Source organism: Microcaecilia unicolor, chromosome 1 (genome assembly GCF_901765095.1).
Source record: "Microcaecilia unicolor chromosome 1, aMicUni1.1, whole genome shotgun sequence".
Taxonomy (NCBI): Eukaryota; Metazoa; Chordata; class Amphibia; order Gymnophiona; family Siphonopidae; genus Microcaecilia; species Microcaecilia unicolor.
Window position 1 is genome coordinate 129,591,318 of NC_044031.1, and position 23,938 is coordinate 129,615,255.

Genomic DNA, 23,938 nt, shown 5'->3' on the forward strand with positions numbered 1-23,938 from the left:
AACCTTAACTGCAGTATTTTGTACAAGTTGAAATCTAGCACTCTGCAGTTTTCTCAGTCCAAGGTAAACTGCATTACAGTAATCTTAAGTTAAAGATTCCTGTTGCCTACATGATTTGCCCTACTATACTGATACCTACTTTAAAAACAAGACTGAAAATATGACTTAGAGGCCCACAGCCTACAGTATTAAACATAGCCCATACTCTATTGTTGTCCCTTTATAGTTCCACTCAAATTATTTGTTCCTCCCTTTTTCTGTCTCCCCCGTGCTAATGTTCTCTGGCTTTTCTTTTCTGCCACCCCTCCATTATTGACTACACACTACTTTGATAATTTATGAAAGGCTTCTTTTCACTAAGTACAATGCCTTTGTGTGCCCATTGGCAATGGCTTCTCTGTTTTTGCCCTTTTAGCTAGGAAATCCCACTTCTGAGGGTTTGACATCTTGTTTGTCCTCTAAGAAAATCTAGTTATTTAACCTGTAGCCAGTATTTTCTGTGGACAGCAAGATTCAAGCCCTTGCATACCCTTGTACGTCCCCTAGTTGTCTTCTAGAATAAGCTATTTAGGAACAGAGGAGTCCCTGTGCGACTGCAACATGAGAATTGGCACACGTGCACTAGAAGCTCAATCTTCTAGAAGTTGTTCTAAGCTGTGGAAACTTTTTCTTTTGCTGGGCTCTCTCCAAAGATGTCGCCTACTTGTGAGAGCTAGAAGTAACTGACTTTTTTTATTATTATTATTTACGTTCACAGTACTATACTGTGTATCTCATACATTCCTTTTTTTTTTCTTTGTAGCTGAGGGAAAGTGAAACTTAAAGCTGCTGTTGTTCATCAGATGCTTCCTCTGACTTATATGCACGTCTGTTGGCCCTGACTGTAATGTGATGCTGAATTTTTTAATCTACTTTGAACAGTGATTCTATCTTCTTACCGCTCACCTTGTATTTTCTCGCACCTCTTTGATGGTGCTTTCATTTTCTTTCCTTTCTCCAGGCACATCATTTTTCTTCCTATCCATCTCTCTAGTAATTGTGTACTGATTTCAAGGGGGCAGTCTAGACGAGGACGGCATTAGTTTACAGGATTTGGCATGATGGTACTAGGTGAACTAAATATGTTGTGATTGTGCTTTGGCTGTAGCCAATCTCTAACAGTTCTATCTTAGAATTCTGTTTGAGACAGACTATTTAAAGAAAGATTGATTAAAATAGCTGTACTGGCATTTTTAAAAATCTCTCTCTTTTTTTTTTTTTTAATAAGATGATGAAATCAAGTCTTCTCAGATGCTGATAGAAAAGCTTAGGAAGACACTGTCCAAGGAATGCGCTTTCCTCAATCAGGTGAACCTCAAAAAGTTATTGTCTCTTAATATTTTTTGTTTGTAACTGCTCATTAAAATTGATTTTTTTTTTTTTTTGAAGACTTCAAAATGAAACATTCAGGTCAGCAGCAGGTGTCCTTTCCTTCGCTTCTGCTTTTTTCACTGCTTTTTATATATTGATCGACTGATAAGGCTACTTTTTTTTATAAATTAGGTTACTACTTTCAGGTATGATTTATATCCTGTAGATGCTATTGAAGGCAAATGTTTATGTAATACTAGCTGTATCACCATTCATCAAGAAATCAGATGGTTTAGAATCAAAATTAATAAAATTAGATGACAGGACATCCTGATCACTGGCACTGTACCTTTCCTCTTGTAATGCTGCCTTGCCAACTCAAACCTTGTCTTGCTATGGGGAAGACAAGAATGGGAGTTTCGCGTCAATTCTCTCCACTTATGGTGGCGACCCTGAGGGTTAAGCAGCCCACTTTGGAGAGCTTTGGAGTCTTGATTGGGCTTGGAATGCCACCTCCTTCTGCCTTGCTGGAAGTGACCATTGGCAGTAGTATCAAAGGGGTTTTCCTAACCTTGGAACAGAGGCTATACCTGCTGCAACCCAGATGTGGAAGCAGTGTTGTGGAGAAGCATCGGCTTAGAGGAGCACCTCGTCTACTTGTGATGGAGTCACTGAAGGCCCCCGGTCCCCCTCCCCCCACCTTCACTGCAGTTTCTTCCCCGATATTTGGAACTAACTCTGCAGTCAGGAACCATGTGCCACATTTAACAAGCGAGGTGGCACGGTCTCAGGGAGTTGTGGTGGCACGGCCCCAGGGAGTTGTCTCACCAGGGACTGTGGTGTCAGAGCTGCAAAGCCTTCAAGTTGTGAAAAGTCTCAGAATTAAAGCAAACCCCAAATCAGCTAAGGTCAAGAAATGAACAAAACCACTTGAGCACAGTAATATGCATAGATCATGATCAATAAGATCAAATGCAGCAGTCAAATCAAGTGAAGATAAAATAACCACTTTACCAGCATCTAAATGCTTCCTGACATCATTAAGTAACGCTAGAAGACACTTTTCTGTACCCCCTCCCCCCACCTTCACTGCAGCTTCTTCCCCGATATTAGGAACTACCTCTGCAGTCAGGAACCATGTGCCGCATTTAACAAGCGAGGCGGCACGGTCCCAGGGAGTTGTGGTGGCACAGTCCCAGGGAGTTGTCTCACCAGGGACTGTGGTGTCAGAGCTGCAAAGCCTTCAAGTTGTGAAAAGTCTTAGAATTAAAGCAAACCCCAAATCAGCTAAGGTCAAGAAATGAACAAAACCACTTGAGCACAGTAATACGCATAGATCATGATCAATAAGATCAAATGCAGCAGTCAAATCAAGTGAAGATAAAATAACCACTTTACCAGCATCTAAATGCTTCCTGACATCATTAAGTAACGCTAGAAGACACTTTTCTGTACCCCCTCCCCCCACCTTCACTGCAGCTTCTTCCCCGATATTAGGAACTACCTCTGCAGTCAGGAACCATGTGCCGCATTTAACAAGCGAGGCGGCACGGTCCCAGGGAGTTGTGGTGGCACAGTCCCAGGGAGTTGTCTCACCAGGGACTGTGGTGTCAGAGCTGCAAAGCCTTCAAGTTGTGAAAAGTCTTAGAATTAAAGCAAACCCCAAATCAGCTAAGGTCAAGAAATGAACAAAACCACTTGAGCACAGTAATACGCATAGATCATGATCAATAAGATCAAATGCAGCAGTCAAATCAAGTGAAGATAAAATAACCACTTTACCAGCATCTAAATGCTTCCTGACATCATTAAGTAACGCTAGAAGACACTTTTCTGTACCATGATGACAAGGATGCAATGTATGTTTCTTAAGATGATTCTGAAACTGATGTAGAATGTTTTTTTTCAAAATGTTTGACAATAAAAGGAATATCTGAGATGGGACTGTAATTGGCAGGGTCAGATGGCTGAATGATAGCTTTTTCAAAATAGGATGAGTACGAGCCTCTTTCCAAAGCTGAGAAAGATGGCCTAAAGCTAGACTAAAATGAACTAGGTCAGGAATGGAAGAATAAAATTCTAAATCAAGCTTTCTAATAGGAAAAACTGGCATAGAATAAAGGGATGACATAGTAGAGATCATGGCACTTAAGGGATCCTTTTACCAAGCTGCAGTAAAAGGGGATTTGTACTAACATAAGCGTGTGTTTTTGATGCATGCTGAGGCCCCCCTTTACTGCAGCAGGTAAAAGGCTGTCCTTTTGTCTCAAAAAGAAATGGCCGTGCAGTAAATGAGCCAATTGCTGCATAGCCATTTCGGGGGAGGGGGGGTGGCAGCGGCGCTAAGGGCTTCCGCGCTTACCTGGGAGTTAGCAGTAACTGGGCAGTGTATGGTGCTGCCCGATTACTGCCAGGTAAGCACCGGTGCTACAAAAATAGAAAATCTTTTTATAGCTCCAGAAATGGCATGCGCTTGGGGGTAGGAACTACCGCCGGGCTCCTGTGGTAGCCCAGGGGTAGTTCTGGATTGGGGTGCGGCAAGCCCATTGCCACATGCCAACCCTTTAGTAAAAGGGCCCCTAAATAACTTAAGTGAAAAAGAGGTATGCTCTTTAAGGAGCTCCATGTTCCTGTCAAACTAGACCCAGAATCCATATGCTCATCTAAGAGAAAAGATAACATCACTTTCATCATCTACTGTAAGGGTCATTGGTCAAAGAAATCCTAATGAATCTTTCAACATTTTAACCTTGGCAGTAAAAAGGTTAAAGTTTCAGTTGTAAGACCTGACTTAGTTAAAGAATTTTGATTAGTAGCTGTGAGCTTTGTCAATATTTGAAAAAAAAAATCCTTAGTAGAATTTTCACAATTATTAATTTGGTTTGAATAATAGGTTTTCTTTGCAAGCTTAACAGCAAGCTGGTAATCAGCAAGTCTTTCCTTATACACAGTAAGGGCTTCTGATGACTTCTACCTTTACTAACTCTACTCAGCTTTCCTAGTTTGCTGTTTCAAAAGCCAAAGACTTAGAAGGTACCAACAGTGCTGATGGTGTACATTACTACAAAAAGCACAGAGGAACTACCTCATCAAAGTCTTCCCAAGTGGGCATCATGCAGATCAAGAGAGCCTTTAGTGGCAGAAAAAGCTCAACAGTGAGCATCAGTATGGAGAATTAAAAATAAAAATGGGACCATTTTGGTAGAAGGTGAACTGTGTGTTTTTTGTTGATGGTTCTATCTGGTGAATTCTTCTCAGCTGATTGTAGCACATTTCAGTATTATTAGTAGAATGCTGTTGCTTTAAATCAGCAGCTCATTTGTGTAATAACATAAACAATGGTGGCAGATAAGACCATATGTCATCCAGTTTCCCCATCTACATCACCTGCTAAGCTTCACCATCCCTTCCTCTGTGTTGGAGATACTCTGTACTTCTTCCATGCTTTCTTAAATTCAGGTACCTTCCTCATCTCCACTGCCATCGTTAGGAGGCTGTTCCACCTTTGTGAAAAGGACAGTGGATGTTTCCTTAGATTTAGTTTTGAGTCTGAGTAATTTTCAATCTCCTGGTAAAAGAAGTGTGCTTGCTTCTGCTAGTTGGTAGGCTATAATCAATCATTTCTGTCTCTAATTATTTTCTTTTGTATGCTGTGCAGCTTTTGTGCAGTGCTGTTGGAGAAAAGCACACAACCACTATTAAATATGAAGCAGTCAGAGACAAAAGCAAGACCTCTAATGCTTCTGTTGGCAAGAAAGCAGATTGTGACAAGAATGTGCAAATGCATATAATGGAAACTGAAGGTAATGTTACTATCAAATATTTGAACATTTTTGGCCTTTCGTATTTCGAAGTATGAAAAATTACTGATTCAGGAATGATATACAGAAAATTAGCTTAATTTTATACTAGAACTCATGTTATTAACACTGGATTCTTTTTAAAGTTATATAAAAATGATATATTACTCCTGCTGGAATTCTGCGCGACTGCACAGTGCAGAATTTTTGCAGAATTCTGCAGCCATGTAGAATTAGACATTTTCATGCAGAATCTGTTGATCACAGCAGGAATGTCAATGGGGACTAGTTGTTTTAGCTGCTAAACTTTAGTGGTCCTGGCTGGCCGACCCAGCCCCACTCTGCCCCCCTCCCCTGCCTTGGTGGGCCCTCCCCAGGACTACCTTAACACACCATGGAGGTCTAGTGGCCTCTTTGTGGGGGGGGGGGGGGCAGAGAAGAACCCCTCTTTCCTGCCCGCTCCCACTGTTCTCTGTCGGTGCTCCGCTACAGAATAAACAACATGAACCATAATTGGGGGCCTATTGTAGATATTTTAACATTTGGATTTAAAACTTTGCCTTACCCTTCGCTATCAATTATACTATTCTATTACGTATTGTGTTGACATTGTAAGTAGTATATACCATGCCATACTTTGTATTGTTGTTTGAATATTTTACTACTGTAATTGCCTGTTGCTCGTGTTTGATCTATTCTTACTGTACACCGCCTTGAGTGAATTCCTTCAAAAAGGCGGTAAATAAATCCAAATAAATAAAATAGGCACCTAGATTGCAATTTAGGAACCTAAAATTGAAGCTCCTAAATTTAGAACATCTATTGAAACAGTGCTGATTTCCTAACATCTTTCTCCTGCTCCTGGTTTTGTCCCCTTTTTAAAATTCAAGATTTAGGAGCCTGTCTCCCCTAGGAGTTGAATTCTGTCAACTATAGTTATTATGCTGACTGGGTTCTGTGCAAAAGCAGCAGGCAGGAAGATGTATAGGTGCATGCATGGTACAGTGCTTTCAGAGGTTTCTAGAAATGAATTGGATAGCATTCCTACGCCAGGTTCCATCAGCGTGATGTCAAGCATTTGTAAGAATATGCATCCTGTTGACTTTTGAGAACATCTGTTACAGGTGAGTAGCTTTGTTTTCTCCGAGGACAAGCAGACCTTCTGTATTCTCACATCTGGGTGACGTCATCCAATGGAGCCCAGTGCAGATACTGACTATTGAGATGATTGTAGAAATTTTTTAGCAGCGTCCCACCACACATACTCTGGTACCTTCCTGCTCAATGCACGAGTGCAGGTCCCTCAGTCTTCATTTTCCGTGGAGCAGGGAGGACACGTCATTGTGTTATCCTCACTGTGCATCTGTGTTTTCTCTAATGGACCCGCACTCTTGGTGCTTCAGGTGCTTTGGGCCTGACCATGAGTCTAACTCTTGTTCTCTTTGTGTGCAAATGTAGTTGAGGACATAGAGGTATGGCAGGTCCTGCAGGAGAGACTTTTTCGCTCCTTGAAGGCCAATCCATTGACATTGGCACTGGAAGCATCAACCTTGGTGGCTGCTCAGACTTCAGCACCAGCATTGAGGATGTCTCCACCTTTCATGACATCGGGCGCTGAAAGTAAGCACTGGGACCAGTCATCATCAGATTTGATGCCGAGGGCACATATGAGTTCATTGCTGTCCTCGTCAGCACTAAAGGACTGTTATGCTGAGCATTGGGGGAAGCTCAAAAGCATAAGTATTGGTCCTCTTTGTGCCAGGAGTGCTGGGGCATTGGCATTGCTTGTACCTGAGAAGCCCCGGCACTGGAAGGAGCACTCTTCCTCTTTGGTGGAGGTGTTGGTGTGCAAGTCTTTGAGCAGCAAGGTTCCTGCTTGGTTTGGCACAGACTCCCTTCTCAGGCTGCCTCTGTCACGGCTTCCCCGCCTTTGTTGACGCTTCTTCGATGAGCGGTACTGAGCCATGCTCAGGAAGGAGCTGGTGCAGATGCGGCAGTTGTACTCCGCTCAAGCATTGAGTATGCTTGTGCCAACTATGGGTCAGCCCCAGATTTTTCCTGAGGCTCCTTCCATGCCCGTGAAGAGATCTTAACACAGGTGCCTCAAAGAGTGTCGACATCGGCCCATGCAGTACTGCTTTCAACGTCTGGGGAGGAAGCTTCCCTGAAGTCTGGGGTAGGACTGTACCTCAGTACCCTTTGGGGTGTTGACGTTGTTCCACCGAGCCGTGGAAGGCACAGACTCACTCAGTCCAGTCTGAGTGCAGTAAGGACTCTGACTGGGACTGCTCATGGGACTCAGAAGAAGACCCTTATTATTTCTCAGAGGAGGAGTTTTATGGGGTTCCTTCTGATCCCTCCCCACCTCAAGAGACACGGATTTCCACCTGAGGGTCTCTCGCTGGTTTTGTCAAGGACATGGCTTCGGCCATCCTATTTAAATTGGAGATGGAGGAGGAGCCCAGGGCAGAGATGTTATTTGTTCTGAACTATGAGTCGCCTCCTAAGGAAGGAGTTACAGTACCATTGCACCCTATCCTTAAAGATACACTGAATCTCCCCTCTCAGTGCAGGTCACTTAAGAAGGTGGGTACACAGTATCGTATCCAGAAGGCTCCCAGATTTGAGAGGGTCGAGCTGCCTCACCAGTCTCTCGTTGTCAAATTCACCCTCAGACAATCTAGGAGTTCCAGGATTCATGCCTCTGCTCCCCCAGGTAAAGAGGCTCAGGCACTAGACTCGTTCGTGACAAAGGTTTATCAGGTCTCGAAGCTTATTTCCTGCATGCCGTCCTACCAGCTCTACACAAGCATTTACTTGAAATCTTACACAGTACACTTAGACATGGATTTTCTCCCTCAGAAGCAGGCCACAGAGCTTCGCCAGCTGGCTAGTAAGCAGTTGAAGTGCAGGAAGTATCTGGCCAGGGGCACTTGATTCATTTGATATTGTGTCCAGACTCTCTGCCATGGTATGAGAATGCATAGACTGACATGGCTGCATATCTCTGACCTAGAGCTAGTGGTTCAGGAGAGGTTGGCAGGTATACAGTGGTGGAAATAAGTATTTGATCCCTTGCTGATTTTGTAAGTTTGCCCACTGACAGACATGAGCAGCCCATAATTGAAGGGTAGGTTATTGGTAACAGTGAGAGATAGCACATCACAAATTAAATCCGGAAAATCACATTGTGGAAAGTATATGAATTTATTTGCATTCTGCAGAGGGAAATAAGTATTTAATCCCTCTGGCAAACAAGACCTAATACTTGGTGGCAAAACCCTTGTTGGCAAGCACAGCGGTCAGACGTCTTCTGTAGTTGATGATGAGGTTTGCACACATGTCAGGAGGAATTTTGGTCCACTCCTCTTTGCAGATCATCTCTAAATCATTAGGAGTTCTGGGCTGTCGCTTGGCAACTCGCAGCTTCAGCTCCCTCCATAAGTTTTCAATGGGATTAAGGTCTGGTGACTGGCTAGGCCACTCCATAACCCTAATGTGCTTCTTCCTGAGCCACTCCTTTGTTGCCTTGGCTGTATGTTTTGGGTCATTGTCGTGCTGGAAGACCCAGCCACGACCCATTTTTAAGGCCCTGGCGGAGGGAAGGAGGTTGTCACTCAGAATTGTACGGTACATGGCCCCATCCATTCTCCCATTGATACGGTGAAGTAGTCCTGTGCCCTTAGCAGAGAAACACCCCCAAAACATAACATTTCCACCTCCATGCTTGACAGTGGGGACGGTGTTCTTTGGGTCATAGGCAGCATTTCTCTTCCTCCAAACACGGCGAGTTGAGTTCATGCCAAAGAGCTCAATTTTTGTCTCATCTGACCACAGCACCTTCTCCCAATCACTCTCGGCATCATCCAGGTGTTCACTGGCAAACTTCAGACGGGCCGTCACATGTGCCTTCCGGAGCAGGGGGACCTTGCGGGCACTGCAGGATTGCAATCCGTTATGTCGTAATGTGTTACCAATGGTTTTCGTGGTGACAGTGGTCCCAGCTGCCTTGAGATCATTGACAAGTTCCCCCCTTGTAGTTGTAGGCTGATTTCTAACCTTCCTCATGATCAAGGATACCCCACGAGGTGAGATTTTGCGTGGAGCCCCAGATCTTTGTCGATTGACAGTCATTTTGTACTTCTTCCATTTTCTTACTATGGCACCAACAGTTGTCTCCTTCTCGCCCAGCGTCTTACTGATGGTTTTGTAGCCCATTCCAGCCTTGTGCAGGTGTATGATCTTGTCCCTGACATCCTTAGACAGCTCCTTGCTCTTGGCCATTTTGTAGAGGTTAGAGTCTGACTGATTCACTGAGTCTGTGGACAGGTGTCTTTCATACAGGTGACCATTGCCGACAGCTGTCTGTCATGCAGGTAACGAGTTGATTTGGAGCATCTACCTGGTCTGTAGGGGCCAGATCTCTTACTGGTTGGTGGGGGATCAAATACTTATTTCCCTCTGCAGAATGCAAATAAATTCATATACTTTCCACAATGTGATTTTCCGGATTTAATTTGTGATGTGCTATCTCTCACTGTTACCAATAACCTACCCTTCAATTATGGGCTGCTCATGTCTTTGTCAGTGGGCAAACTTACAAAATCAGCAAGGGATCAAATACTTATTTCCACCACTGTACCTTGCCAAGGAGATGGTCTTCTTGAGGACAAGGTGAAAGGAGGTCACTAACCTCATAAAGAAATATACTGATAGCATCCAGTCCCTGTCTCAGCAACCTCCAGTTGCAGCCTACTCTTCTGGGCAGTTTTCGAGTGGGCCTAGGCAGCGGCGACCCTACTGCTCTCAAAGTGTTATCAAAGCCTCTGCTCTCACTTGTGGAAGAAAAGCTCAAGCCTGCAGTGTATCGAGCAGGACTCCTATGCACTCCAATCACTGAACCGGGAGAAGGTGGGACTTGGAGTAGTTTATCACAAACCCTAGTAGGTTGCTGCCACCTTCTCTCTCTGCCCAGCAACTCCAGGTCCAGCACTCTCAGACTCGCCAGTCCTGTCCTCAGAAGTCCCAGCTGACTCCCCAATCAAAGCACTGGACGAGCTTTTGACTGGCTCCAGGAGAGCATAGCCACGGCCATCCCGGATGGCCTACCAGTAGGAGGGAGGCTGAATTTTTTCCAGCAAAATGGCTACTTGTATCCTTTGACCAGTGGGTTCTTCAAATAGTCCATCTCAGTTACACCCTGCATTGGTGTCAAAGACCACCAAATTGCCCACTGAGAGCATCATTCATCAGCTCTTAGTACTTGTAGAGGAAATCACCCTTCTACAGGCCAGTGTGGTCGAACCCATGCCACCAGGGGAAGAAGGGAAGGGATTCTATTCCAGGTACTTTCTTGTGTCCAAAAAGATTTGGGGGGGGGGGGGGTGGATTTTGTCCCATCCTAGACCTAAGGACCCTGAACAAATTCCTGATCAAAGAAAAGTTCAGGATGCACAATATGTACATGTATTTTGTACTTTCTACACTACATTGTAGTGTGCATTTTTGTTTCTGTATGAAAATTTAATAAAATTTCTGGAAAAAAAAAAGTTCAGGATGATTTACTTTTTCTATATTTTGGATTTCTAGACCGCTTGTACTAAAAACGTTCTAAGCGGCTTACAAAAATTACAAGTATGTTTAAATCCATTTGCTGACAGTTCAGGTACATGAAAACAGAATAGTATTAGCATTGGAATTTTTTGAAGAGGATTGTTTTTACTTGTTTCCTGTATTGTGTGTAATTGTGTAAATTGTCTAGACTTAATCCCAAGTCTTTCCAGATTTGGGGGCCCCGGTATGCCACTAGCTGTGTGTAGACACTGATTTGTTTTACGCCTTTTGGGGAAGGGAATGTGAAGGGGGAATTATTGGATCTTCTTCCTGGACACCCTACTTCCCATTATTCAGGAAAAAGATTGGCTATGCTTTCTGGAACTTAAAGGATGTCTACATCCACATTTCGATATTTCCCAATCACAGGAAGTATCTCAGATTCTGAATAGGGAAATACCACTACCAGTATTGCATTCTCCCATTTGGCCTCACATCAGCTCCCAGGGTATTCACCAAGTGTCTACCAGTAGTTGCAGTGTATTTGCACAGGCCAGGAGTATATGCTTTTTCCTATCTTGATGATTGGCTGGTAAAGAGCACATCGCAGGAGGGAGTGATAGTCAATGCGTTTACTATTCAGGTGTTGGAATTATTAGGGTTTGTGATAAACTACCCCAAGTCATACCTTCTCCCGGTTCAGTAATTGGAGTACAAAGGAGCCCTGCTTGATACATTGTAGGTTCTGGCTTTTCTTCTACAAGTGAGAGCAGGGGTTTTGATAACACTTGCCTCGCTTGTCCAAAGCAGAAAGCAGGTCACAGCTCAGCAGATGTTGAGATTAATGGACCATATGTCCTCAACAATGCATGTCAGTCCACTGGCACACCTCCATTTGATATCGGCCCAGTGGACTCTAGTTTCACAGTGGTCTTACGGCTGGGAATCTAGCATATGTAATTCAGACTCCTCCAGAGTTAATGCATGCCCTTCTCTGGTGGACAATTCAGACAAATTTGACTGTGGGGCTACCATTCCAATTTCCACCTCCTCAGAAGATGTTAACAACAGATGCGTTAAACTTGGAATGGGGAGGTCATAAGGATGGACTTCACACCTAGGGTTACTGGGTCTGCTCAGGAAACAACTTCCTCGAGCTAGGGGCCATTTGGAATTCTCTAAAGGCTTTCATAGGCCAACTACAGAACCAAATCATTCTCATTCAGGTTGCAATGTTCTGTGTGAACAACAGGGGGATACGGAGTGGAGGAGCGGCCTAGTGGTTAGGGTGGTGGACTTTGATCCTGGGGAACTGAGTTCAATTCCCACTTCAGGCACAGGCAGCTCCTTGTGACTCTGGACAAGTCACTTAACCCTCCATTGCCCCATGTAAGCCGCATTGAGCCTGCCATGAGTGGGAAAGCGTGGGGTACAAATGTAATAAAAAATAAAATACCCCTTGTTTCAGGGGGCAGTGGGGATGTGATAGTGGGCCCTCCTTCACAGACTGGTCCTTTGAGCCATATACCTAGAAAGAAAGGACAACTGCCTGGTGGACAGACTGATCAAGGTTTCGCAATCGCATGAGTTGTCTCTCAACATGTGATCTCTTTGCCATTCATCTCCCCCAGTTTTGTTCCAGTCTCAGATCACATGGCAGACTAGTGTTGGATGCTTTTCTCCTCCATTAGGGGGAGGGTCTTCTGTATGAGTATCCTCCAGTACCTCTCATAGAGAAGACTTTGCTGAAACTCATACAAGACTGGGGAACTATGATCCTAATCGTCCCTTATTGGCTGAGGCAGATCTGGTTTCCTCTTCTTTTGGAGTTGTCCTTTGAAGATCCGTGTAGATTGGAATGTTTTTTGGCCCTCATCACAGAACGAGGGATCCCTTCTGCATCCCAACCTCCAATCCCTGGCCTTCACAGCTTGGATGTTGAGAACAGAGAATTTGAATCCTTAGATTTACCGGCATCTTGCTGGCTTCCAGGAAAGACTCCACTAAGAGTTATTATTCATTGAAGTGGATGAGGTTTGCCATCTGGTGTGAGGGCAAGACTTTAGATTCCTTTCACTTGTCCTAAGAAAAAATTGCTTGAATACCTCTTGCACCTCTCTGAGTCTGGCTTGAAAACCAACTCTGTAAGGGTTCATCTCAGTGCTTATCTCCTTGTAGGAGGTAAGCCCATCTTTGTACAGCTTCTAGTTGTTCGTTTCATGAGAGGTTTGATGTTGACAAAGCCTCCCATCAAGCTTCCAACTGTGTCATGGGATCTCAGCGTTGTCCTTACCCAAATGTGAGAATACTTGGCCTGCTGTCCTCGGAGAACACCTGCTACAGGTAAGTAACTTCTATTTACTGAAATCAAGATATCGCATATATTGTTTCCCCCTTCCTTTGGCACAATTTATTTATTTACAAATCATTCTGTTTTATAGCACCAGTGATCTTCTGGATTCTGATATGGTAAATTAATTGATGTGTTCAAATATTTTCTAGATACTGAAATTAAGTTGGATGGTCAATAACCTAATAAACAGATGATAATCTCCAGATGGTGATATAAAACAATTTAAGATCAGTGAAAAATGTGGGAGACTTACGATTTAATGATAAAGGGGGGGGGGGGGAAGGCCTGTCTAACTCTTGAATTCAAGCATTTCAGGTTGTACAGAATTCAGCTGCATGCCTTTTGTTGGGGATACCTAGGTATGACCATGTTTTGATTCACCTGGTCACATTACTTTGGTTCCCGGTTGTTTGGCGGGTGAAATGTAAAACTTTGGTTTTGATCTGTTGAGGGTTGCATCATGTTTCATCACGGTATTTGAAGCAAGTATTGCAGCTGTATGTTCCAGCTGGGGCATTACAATCTGAAGGGTCTTGCAATGTGGTTGTTCCTGATCTCTGCAGTTTTAGTTTTGTGGAGACAAGGAATCAAACTTTTGCAATTGCTGGGTCCAGGGAATGGAATCAGTTACCAGCTGAAGTTATTTATTTAGGTTAGCTTATGTGGAAGTTCTGTGATTAGATTGTACTGCATATTTTTTGATTGATAGACCTAATAAGCGTTTTATTGTTGTCCTGTTTTTCTTGATGATGTTTTACATGTTATGTATTGTTTTTTTATGATTATGTATTTTATATTGTACTCTACTTTGGATAAAGGCAGATAAAAATGAATACACTATAAACTGTAAGGGGAAGGGGGTTTCGATTAGTTCATGCTTTTTCTGTAGTGGCTCAATGCAAGTGGGAGAATTGAGATTTTTTTTCTATTAAGTATGTATCTGATATATTAAGGGGTTTTAGAATAAAAGATTCAGCTATTAGATCATTCATTTTTGGTTTTGAGCCTTCTAAGTAAAAATGGATTTGAGGATGGGTAAAATGTTTGAATTGGACCTGTTACAATTATATAGAACAAATATGACAAGTTCTCGTTGTATTCTAGCTTTGCAGTCAAACATGCAGGGTCTTATGGAAGAATATAATCGTCTGATGGAAATTCACACTCAGCTGACAACTGCTGTTAAAAAGGTAGATTTATACTTAAATGTGTTACGTACAAATTGAACTTTGTACGCAATAGTAGTGCTCCCACAGCATATTTTCTAAGGATTTAATACAGTTTTGAATTATTTCTAGCAAATAAGAAGACGACGAGAGTGTGAATTAAAGTACTCCTCCAAGATGTACTTTATGGTCTGTGCTATAGAAAGCACGTTTCAAATCAGACTCTGCAGTAAATCTTACTGTTAAGTGAGATTTCTGCATGTTGTAGAACAATATTTGATATAGAACCAGACTGTTTTATGCCTTGTTCATGGATGATATCGCTGAATTACCTATACCAGGGGTTCTCCAAAAGCTGTAGACAGGTGTTGCTTTCAAGATGTCTAGAGAGAATATTCTTATGAATTTACGTAAATATGATCTAAGAATGAACATAGCTTGGCTACCCTGAAAACTAGACCTGGCAGTTGACTGGAGCTAAGAATGTCTGATCTGGATTCTGAGGTGATAATTCTAAAAAAGTGCACCTATTGTTAAATACCTATAATACACCTATTCAATAAAGAAAAGTGTGCATTTAACCTTTTTAGGATACTAACGTAGCAGGACAAAATATGCCTACTGTTTTAGGTGCAATCACTTTCACCAGCCACAGAGCTGGTGTAAATGCTCATGCCTAGATTGCCAAGGAACACTTGTAAATAATAATTTTCTTTCATTTACACGCATAACTGTACACATCACCCAGGCTTCCCCCATGTGTTTTCCCACCTTCAAACTATGCACCATTGCATTTAGTTGCCATTTTTCAGAATAAAGGGGGTCTTTTCCTAAGCCACAGTAGTGTTTTTAGCTCGCGGTACAAATCAGTTGGAAGTAAACACCAAATACGCCCACTGTATTCCTATAGGAGTCTCTAGCTGACGTACCACGAGCTAAAAACACTACTGTGACTTAGGAAAATACCCCCCCATCCTATATAATAAAAGGCACCTCCAATGTTCGATTGAAGCCTCAAGCCGGAAACTTGAGGCTCGGAGATATCCGGTTTGGCTGGCCTGCAGTGTAGCTCCGCCCTCGCTCAAAACGCGATGACGTCGAGGGCGGCCCGGGGAAGGCACGACTTCCACAAAACCGCGAGCCACACAGGGGCAGGAGTAAAGGTATACGCTCGCAGTTGCGCCGCCCTCGAGGAAAACCTTGCTACCGCCCGTTTCACACGCTCCCCTTCGCATCATGTACGCCGACGACAGCTGGGAGATTCAGGGACAGCAGCGGGGACAGCACTGCAAGGTTTAAGAAGAAACTCGCAACCAACTGAAGGAGACAGGGGCAGGGGGGGTGTGTGGAACTCGAAAGGGAGGGACAGAGGGGGGTCTGGAACTCAGGAGGGAGCAAGGAAGGAAGGGAGGGAGGGTGGTGGTGGGGGGGATTACCTTGCTAGCGCCCGTTTCATTGGTTTCCGAAACGGGCATTTTTTACTAGTATTCTATAAAATGGCATCCAAATACAGTGGTACATAGTTTGAAGATGGGCAAACATGGGGGGAGCCTGGGTGATGTGTACAGTTATACGTGTACATTAAAATTATGCATGTAAATTAAAGAAAATTATAATTTACATGTGTTTCTTGCTAAACTAGGCACGAGCATTTACACCAGCTCGTTGGCTGGTGAAAGCGATTGCACCTAAAATAAACTGTAGGCACGTTTTGTCCTGCTACACTAGTATCCTAAAAAAGTTAAGTGCACTTTTCTTTATTGACTAGGTGTCTTCTAAGCATTTAACAATAGATGCACTTTTTTAGAATTATCCCCATATAATCCAGATCAGACAAACATTCTTAGCCCCAGTCAACTGCCAGAAACAGGTCTGGTTTTCAGGGTAGCCAGGCTGTACGATTAGTCTCATTCTTAGATCATATGTATGCAAATCCATATAAATATTCTCTCTAGACATCTTGAAAGCAACACCTGTCTACAGCCTTTATAATTCAGCCATATCATCCATTAACAATGCATAAAACATCTCAGTCTGGTTCTGTATCAAATATCGTTCTACAACATTCAGGAATCTCACTTAACAGTAAGATCTAATGCAGAGTGTGATTTGAAACATGCTTTCCATGCCTGCTGTTGTCTGGCCTTCCTTTCACCTTTTTAATAATAGGTAGAATATATCTGGCTGGACCTCCAGGATGGTATTTTTGAATAGCATCTATGCCTGATGCAAATTTTTGACCTTTGCAGCTGTTTCTCTAAGGTGGGTTGTTTTTTTTTTGTTTGTTTGTTTGGTTGTTGGTTTTTTTGTTTTGTTTTGTTTTAACCATTCTCTTCATTGTATCATAGCTTTTAACTCTGAAAAAGAACATATTGGATTTCCTATAATAACTCCAGTTATTGTATCAAATCCGATCATGTTATGATCACTGTTATCAAGTGGCCGCAGCATCATTGCCTCCGGCACTAGATGATGTGCTCCAGTAAGGACCAGTCTAAAATTGCTCTCCCTGGTTCCTGAACCAGCTGCTCCATGTAGCCGTCCTTGAGTTCTTCTAGTAGGAACTTTATCTCCCTAGCATACCCTGATGTTACATTTCTCCAATCAGTATCTGATGAATTGAAATCACCTTTTATTATTGTGTTACCCAGTTCGTTAGCCTCCCTGATTTCTGCTAACATTTCTGCACCTGACTGTTTGTTCTGGACAGGTGACTGGTAGTATACTGCTATCACTATTTTCTCCTTTACACATAGAATTTCTATCCATAAGGATTCCAATGTGCATTTTGTGTCTTGCAGAATATTTAGCCTATTTGATTCAAGTTCCTCTTTTAACATACAGGGTTAGATTCTATTTATGATGCTTGAAAAATTGGCACGGAAAAAAATACGCCAAGGCATATTCTGTAAACAACACCTAAAATTAGACACGGTTTATAGAATACGCCTAAATCTAGACGTAGTTTATAGAATACACCTAATGGCCATTTTCTGCAACTATATTTAGTAGTGGCCATTTACACCAATGAAAACCTGGTGTAAGTGCGAATGCCTAAGTTGTGCGCGGAACGGGCATGTTCTTTAACACAGCTCGCAAATTCAAGGAACGCCCATGATCTGCCCATGGCCACGCCCCTTTTCATTTCTGTGTCTTAGAATTTACGCACATCACTTTATAGAATATGCTTAAACAGTTGTGCGCATAAATTCTAATTAAAGCGCTGATCCTTTTCAGATCTGTGTCTTAGAATTTATGCCCATCACGTTATAGAACATGCTTAAACAGTTGTGCATATAAATTCTAATTAAAGCACTGATTAGCTTGTTAAGCCAATTAAGTTTCACACACTGATCCAGAATACAACCAAATTTGTGCTTGCAACTTAAGTCACACTATATAGAATTTGGGGGATAATTCTACCCTGCCACTATGATATAATTTGTACCCTGATATTAGTGTCCCATTGGTTATCTTCCTTCCACTAGGTCTCAAAGATGCCTATTCTATTTTTTCATTTAGTGCAACATATTCTAATTCTCCCATCTTATTTTTTTAGACTTCTGACATTAGCATATAGACACTTCAGACATGCTCAGCAGTTGATGGTGATAATTTGCAATCTTTAAAATTTGTCTGCTCTTTATTTAAAGTCGCCTGTTCTACTATGGTATTTATTGCAACATTGCTATCGGGATGCCCTGTCTTCACTGTTGATATCCTTTAAAGATACCTTGTTCTGAACCATGTGCTTCTGAGTGACTGTTGCCCTTCTCCCAGTTATATTTCTTTTTTATTTATTTATTTATTTATTTATCATTTTTATATAACAATTACACAAGCATATCACTTGCGAAAGAAAAATTCTGCTATTACAATCAATTCCTACAAAAATATTGAATAAATTCAAAACACAAAGAAAAACTCTATAGCTTCATATAAGTCCACAGCTGGAGTCCAAGATTCCATATATTGGAGATAACGAAAAAAGTAGACAATAATTATTTTAAATCAAATTGAGTTACAGACATGTTTCTATTCAACTATCTTTAAATAAGGGCTCTTTTAGCTGTTATAAAAGACGACAATTGGACAGGATCAAAATAAACATATTTCACTGCTTGATAAGAAACTAAATATTTGTATGGATACTTGAGGTAGAATGTTGCTCCCAATTGGAGTAACTCCTGCTTCATTTGCAAAAACGTTTGTCTTCGTTTTTGTGTTTCCCTCGCTAGGTCTGGAAATACACGAGTTTGCAAACCACGAAAATCTTTTTCTATTTTCTGGAAATACTTCCTTAAAATCCAGACCTTATCTGAGGGTAACGCTACTGTAGCCAGTAAAGTAGTGGCAGTTGTTTGTTCCGTATCTGACATTTCAAGCAAAGCTGAAACATCAAGTGGTTGAGCATTTTGTACATTATTCTTTTGTTGAAGTTCCATACCCTTCGCAGGGATATAAAAAACCTGCGAAAAGGGTGGTATATCTTTATCTTCTATCTCTAAAACTTCCTTGAAATAATTCTTCAACATCTCTGTAGGAGAAATTAGTGGTTGTCGTGGAAAATTGATAAAACGCAGATTGTTGCTTCTTGAGCTATTCTCCAACATTTCTGATTTTCTCCTCAAATTAACCAGGTCTTTAAGCATTGTCATTTGTAATGTCTGCATTTGTGAGGAGTCTTATTCTTGTTTAACCAAATCTATTGTAATTGTTTTCAGATCATTTGTGTTTCTTTGACTTTTCACAACTTCATTTCTTATTTTCCTCATCTGGGGACATAAAGTTTTCCCCATTTCAGCAATCAACTGCCACAAATTATCTAGTGTCACTTCTTGTGGTTTTTGAAAGCGTTTTGCAAATGAGATATCCTCACCTTCTTGATGTGAAACATGCTTCTCACCTTCCACTGTCTCTCGTTTCTCCTCCCTCGATTTTTCCGCCGTGTGTGCTGGCAGGGAGAAATATGTAGTGCCTCCCTGGTTCTCCGCTATAGCTATAACTACTTCCCGTCCAAGTCTGCCCCATAACGCTTTGGTATTCGGGGCAGCGGACGCTGCCAACGGGGAACTGCTTCCCACAGGTTGGGGAGGAGGAGCCCTTCCGTTGGGGCTTAGAGACACTTCCAGTTCAAGGTTCAGCTCATGGTCTCCAATCCTGGGCTGTACCAGTAAACCGCTCTCCGGCGTAGCCCTCGAAATTTGAGCTCTCTGCAGATAGGGAGTGGAGGAGTGGCCTAGTGGTTAGGGTGGTGGACTTTGGTCCTGGGGAACTGAGTTCGATTCCCACTTCAGGCACAGGCAGCTTAACCCTCCATTGCCCCATGAAAGCCGCATTGAGCCTGCCATGAGTGGGAAAACGTGGGGTACAAATGTAACAAAAATAAATATGATTCAATCAAACCTGAAGCAATCGGAGGTCTTTGCTGCTGAGAAGCAGTAGCAGCAGCTCTACCTCTCCTCTTTGGCATTTTCAAGGAACTATTCGTAAGTATGAAACACCGCAGGAGCTCTAAAGCACGTCTGTCTCAGTCAGCGGCCCGTTATATTTCTTTTATAAATGTTGATGCCAACATCCTTTTTCCAGTCTGGATAAGGTGGAGCCCATCTTTCCGGAATAGGTTCTCCCTTCCCTAGAATGTTGCCCAGTTCCTAATCAATTTAAAACCCTTCTCCCTCATAATTGTCTCATCCACGCATTGAGACTCCAGAGCTGTGCCTGCCTCTTGGGTTCTGATATGTAACGGGCAGCACTTCTGAAAAAGCTACCCTGGAGGTTCTGGATTTCAGCTTTCTACCTAAGAACCTAAATTTGGCTTCCAAAATCTCCCTCCCACAATTTCCCATGTCATTGGTACCCACATGTACCAAGGCAGCTGGCTGCTCCCCAGCACTTAAATTTTATCTAGGTGACATGTGAGGTCTGCCACCTTTGCACCAGACAGGCAAGTGACCAATCGATCATCACATCCACCAGCCACCCAGCTATCTACATGCCTAATTGAATCTCCAGCTAAAGCTGAGGGCCTAACCCGTCCTTCCCTCCTGGACAGAAGCCTCTGGAGATGCATCTTCAGTGCAATAGGATATTGCATCCCTTGGTGGACAGGTCTTGGCTACAAGATCACTTCCTGCCTCTCCATGGTGATGCTGTCCTTTCAGGTGACCTTTCTCCTCTGTGGCTGCACTGAGATTACCAGATTGGATGTGGAACTTCTCTACTATGTCCATATAGGCCTGCTTTTAAAGCTCCCTGTCTGCCTTAGCTACTCACTCTAGCCTGCAGAGATTGGACCTGTTCTCCGAGTTTAGGAGTTTACTTATTATTAGGGATTTCTTAATTAAGTTGCTACAGACGTAGGAGAACGTAAAGTGAAGTCCCCTAAGATTGCTAGTTATGTTAGGCTATGATAATATTTTAGTTGTTTGTAGTAATAGTAGTAGCTTCACCTCTATGGACCTAAGTAGACTATATTTCTAAGAGTTAATCACTGGCTGACAGATATGCCCTAATTAACTTTCTAGCCTCCTAATTGATTCAAGGGCCTATAAATTGGAATTTAGGCCAGGGTTGGGCAGGAAGGAGTTAAACTCTAAATTGAGGTTTCCTGTGACTGTTGTATTCTGTACTGACACTGTAGTAAACTCTAAAATAGTCCCTTCAAATGGTAGCCTATGGAATTGTAACAGAGACTTTAAATGAAAAACTATTCCCCGAGTTGACTCTGCTAAATAAGCAAAGTAGCTTAAAATAAGACACTGAAGTTGCCTATCTAAGTCTACCTTTCCCCAAGTTTAAGGCAATTTCCTTGCAAATACTTACTAGTGAAGTTCTGTCCCTCTCTGGAAGTCCTCTTTGTTTGTTTACTCCACACTTGATATACCGCCTTTAGATACAGTCAAAGCGGTTACATATATATTATTTTTGCAAGTACTTTCTGTCCCTGGTGGGTTCACATTCTAAGGTTATTTGTACCTGTGGCAGTGGAGGGTTAAGTGACTTGCCCAGGATCACAAAGAGCTGCAGTGAGAATCAAACCCAGTTCCCCAGGATCTCAACCTACTGCACTAACCAGCACCTGTTCTATCTAACAGTCTTTTATGAAACCACCAAGACTACATGGTAGAATACTATATAATCCCCCATCTCTCTCTCTCTTTTTTTTTTTTTTCAATACATTTTTTATTATGATTCAAAACGCATAGTATAAAGCAAATGGTCCCAAACCCAGTATACCCACCACTGACAATATACAAACCAAATAGAACAAACTACCCCAATTGATCCTTCAAACACCCCACTGCGCTCAACAATCCCCCCCCCCCCCCCCCCCATTCTCCAACTCTCCTCCCCTCAGTACACAGAGTTCAGATCTTAGACTTATAGAATCTATTGAAGTCTACACTACTGTTCTCCATCGCCAGTAAATCTGGAGTGCCGTTTATCTGTCAGAAACTCCATTGTTCAGTCCCCAGTCTCATTTCTCCACACTGATCTAGGAGGCACTGTCTCACATTTCTAATGTGATGCAATTTTGCATCTTTCTGTAGCAATGCACTTGTGTAAGATTCGTTTCTTCCATTTCTCCCTCATCCCCTCTATCCATCCTAAGAGACAAACCTTCGGATGCAGGTTCACTTTTATACCTCCCAGGGTTTTCACAGCCTCTATAATTTGGGACCAGAAATCTTGAATTTTGGGGCAGGATGACCAAATATGGCAGTATGAGCCAGATTCCCCACAGAGTCTCCAGCAAAGGCCAGAGATCCCTGGGTACTCTGCTGGCGTCATATACCATTGAGTGATCACCTTATAAAAGTTTTCTCTAACGAGAACACAGGGGGAAATCTTCTGACCTTCTCTAAATACTCTCACTCACTGAGACTTATTTCAGCCCCTAAATCCTTGCCCCACTTTCTCATATGCCCATACTTTACAAACTCCCACCCTCTCAAAAAATTGTAGAACACTCTAATTGCGTCCTTGGGCCTACATGTAAAATTCCAAATACCCTCCTATGTTCTGCCCTCATTCTCCGCTTCCCCCTCCCCAACCATACCCCATGCCCACAAACAGGGCCGGTCTTAGGCAGAGGCGGCCGCATAGGGCCCCGCACCTAAGGGGGCCCCGCGCGGTGCGCCTCAGCTCTGCCTCACCGCCGGACTGCCGCTGCTCGCCCGCCCTCCACCCATGTCAAACAACGCGACTCTCCGCGTTCCCCTGCTCCCTCCAGGCACCTGAGCCCCCCTCCCGTCTGAGCCCCCCCCTCCCCGACCCGCCAAACGACCCTCTTCTGCCACCCGACCCGGCCAGCACCTCACCTGACCCAACATTTTTTTTAAAAATCTTCAAGCGGCGATGCCTGCGTCTGACTAGAAGAAGAAAAACCGCTTCGCGGTTCGTCCATTGGCGGCCTTCCCTCATGTCCCACCCTTGCGGAAGTTACATCAGAGGGTGGGACATGAGGGAAGGCCGGCCAATGGACGAACCGCGAAGCGGTTTTTCTTCTTCTAGTCAGACGCCGGCATCGCCGCTTGAAGATTTTTTTTTTAAATGTGGGGTCAGGTGAGGTGCCGGCCGGGTCGGGTGGCAGAAGAGGGTCGTTTGGCGGGTCGGGGAGGAGGGGGGGGCTCAGACGGGAGGGGGGCTCAGGTGCCTGGAGGGGGAGCAGGGAAACGAGGAGAGTCGCGTGCTGGACATGGGTGGAGGGCATGGGGGACGGGGGGGTGTTACTGGACATGGGTAGATGGCAGGGGAGGGGGGGGTTTGGACATAGGTGGATGGCAGTTGGCAGGGGAGGGCAGGGAGGACAGGAGGGTCGCTGGACATGGTTGGATGGAGGGGAGGGGGGTTTCTGGACATAGGTGGATGGCAGGGGCGGGCAGGGAGGACAGGAGGGTCACTGGACATGGGTGGATGACAGGGGAGGGGGGGTTGGACATAGGTGGATGGCAGTTGGCAGGGGAGGGCAGGAGGGTCGCTGGACATGGGTGGATGGCAGGGGAGGGGGGTTTCTGGATATAGGTGGCTGGCAGGGGGGACAGGAGGGTCGCTGGACATGGGTGGATGGAGGGGAGGGGGGGGTTTCTGGACATAGGTGGATGGCAGGGGCGGGCAGGGAGGACAGGAGGGTCACTGGACATGGGTGGATGGCAGGGGAGGGGGTTTGGACATAGGTGGATGGCAGTTGGCAGGGGAGGGCAGGGGGGACAGGAGGGTCGCTGGACATGGGTGGATGGCAGGGGGGGGGTTCTGGACATAGGTGGATGGCAGGGGCGGGCAGGGAGGACAGGAGGGTCACTGGACATGGGTGGATGGCAGGGGAGGGGGTTTGGACATAGGTGGATGGCAGTTGGCAGGGGAGGGCAGGGGGGACAGGAGGGTCGCTGGACATGGGTGGATGGCAGGGGAGGGGGTTTCTGGACATAGGTGGATGGCAGAGGGGACGGGGGGGGTTGCTGGACATAGATGGATGGCAGGGGGGACAGCAGGGTTGCTGGACATGGGTGGATGGAGGGGAGGAGGGTTTCTGGACATAGGTGGATGCAGGGGTGGGCAGGGAGGACAGGGGGGTCACTGGACATGGGTGGGAGGGCAGGGGAGGGGATTTCTGGACATAGGTGGATGGCAGGGGTGGGCAGGGAGGACAGGGGGGTCACTGGACATGGGTGGATGGCAGGGGAGGGGGGTTTCTGGACATAGGTGGATGGCAG

General features: G+C 44.1%; 1 protein-coding gene across 3 annotated transcripts in view; it reads left to right on the forward strand.

The window, feature by feature from the left end:
* AKAP9 (A-kinase anchoring protein 9) overlaps positions 1–23,938 on the forward strand; it is a 547,514-nt gene that overhangs the window by 105,567 nt on the left and 418,009 nt on the right. For all 3 annotated transcript variants that reach the window (XM_030200158.1, XM_030200166.1, XM_030200175.1), the window contains 3 exons: positions 1,268–1,347; positions 5,009–5,153; positions 14,161–14,246. In XM_030200158.1, coding sequence (XP_030056018.1) covers positions 1,268–1,347; positions 5,009–5,153; positions 14,161–14,246 — 311 coding nt within the window. The remainder of the gene's footprint in view (positions 1–1,267; positions 1,348–5,008; positions 5,154–14,160; positions 14,247–23,938) is intronic.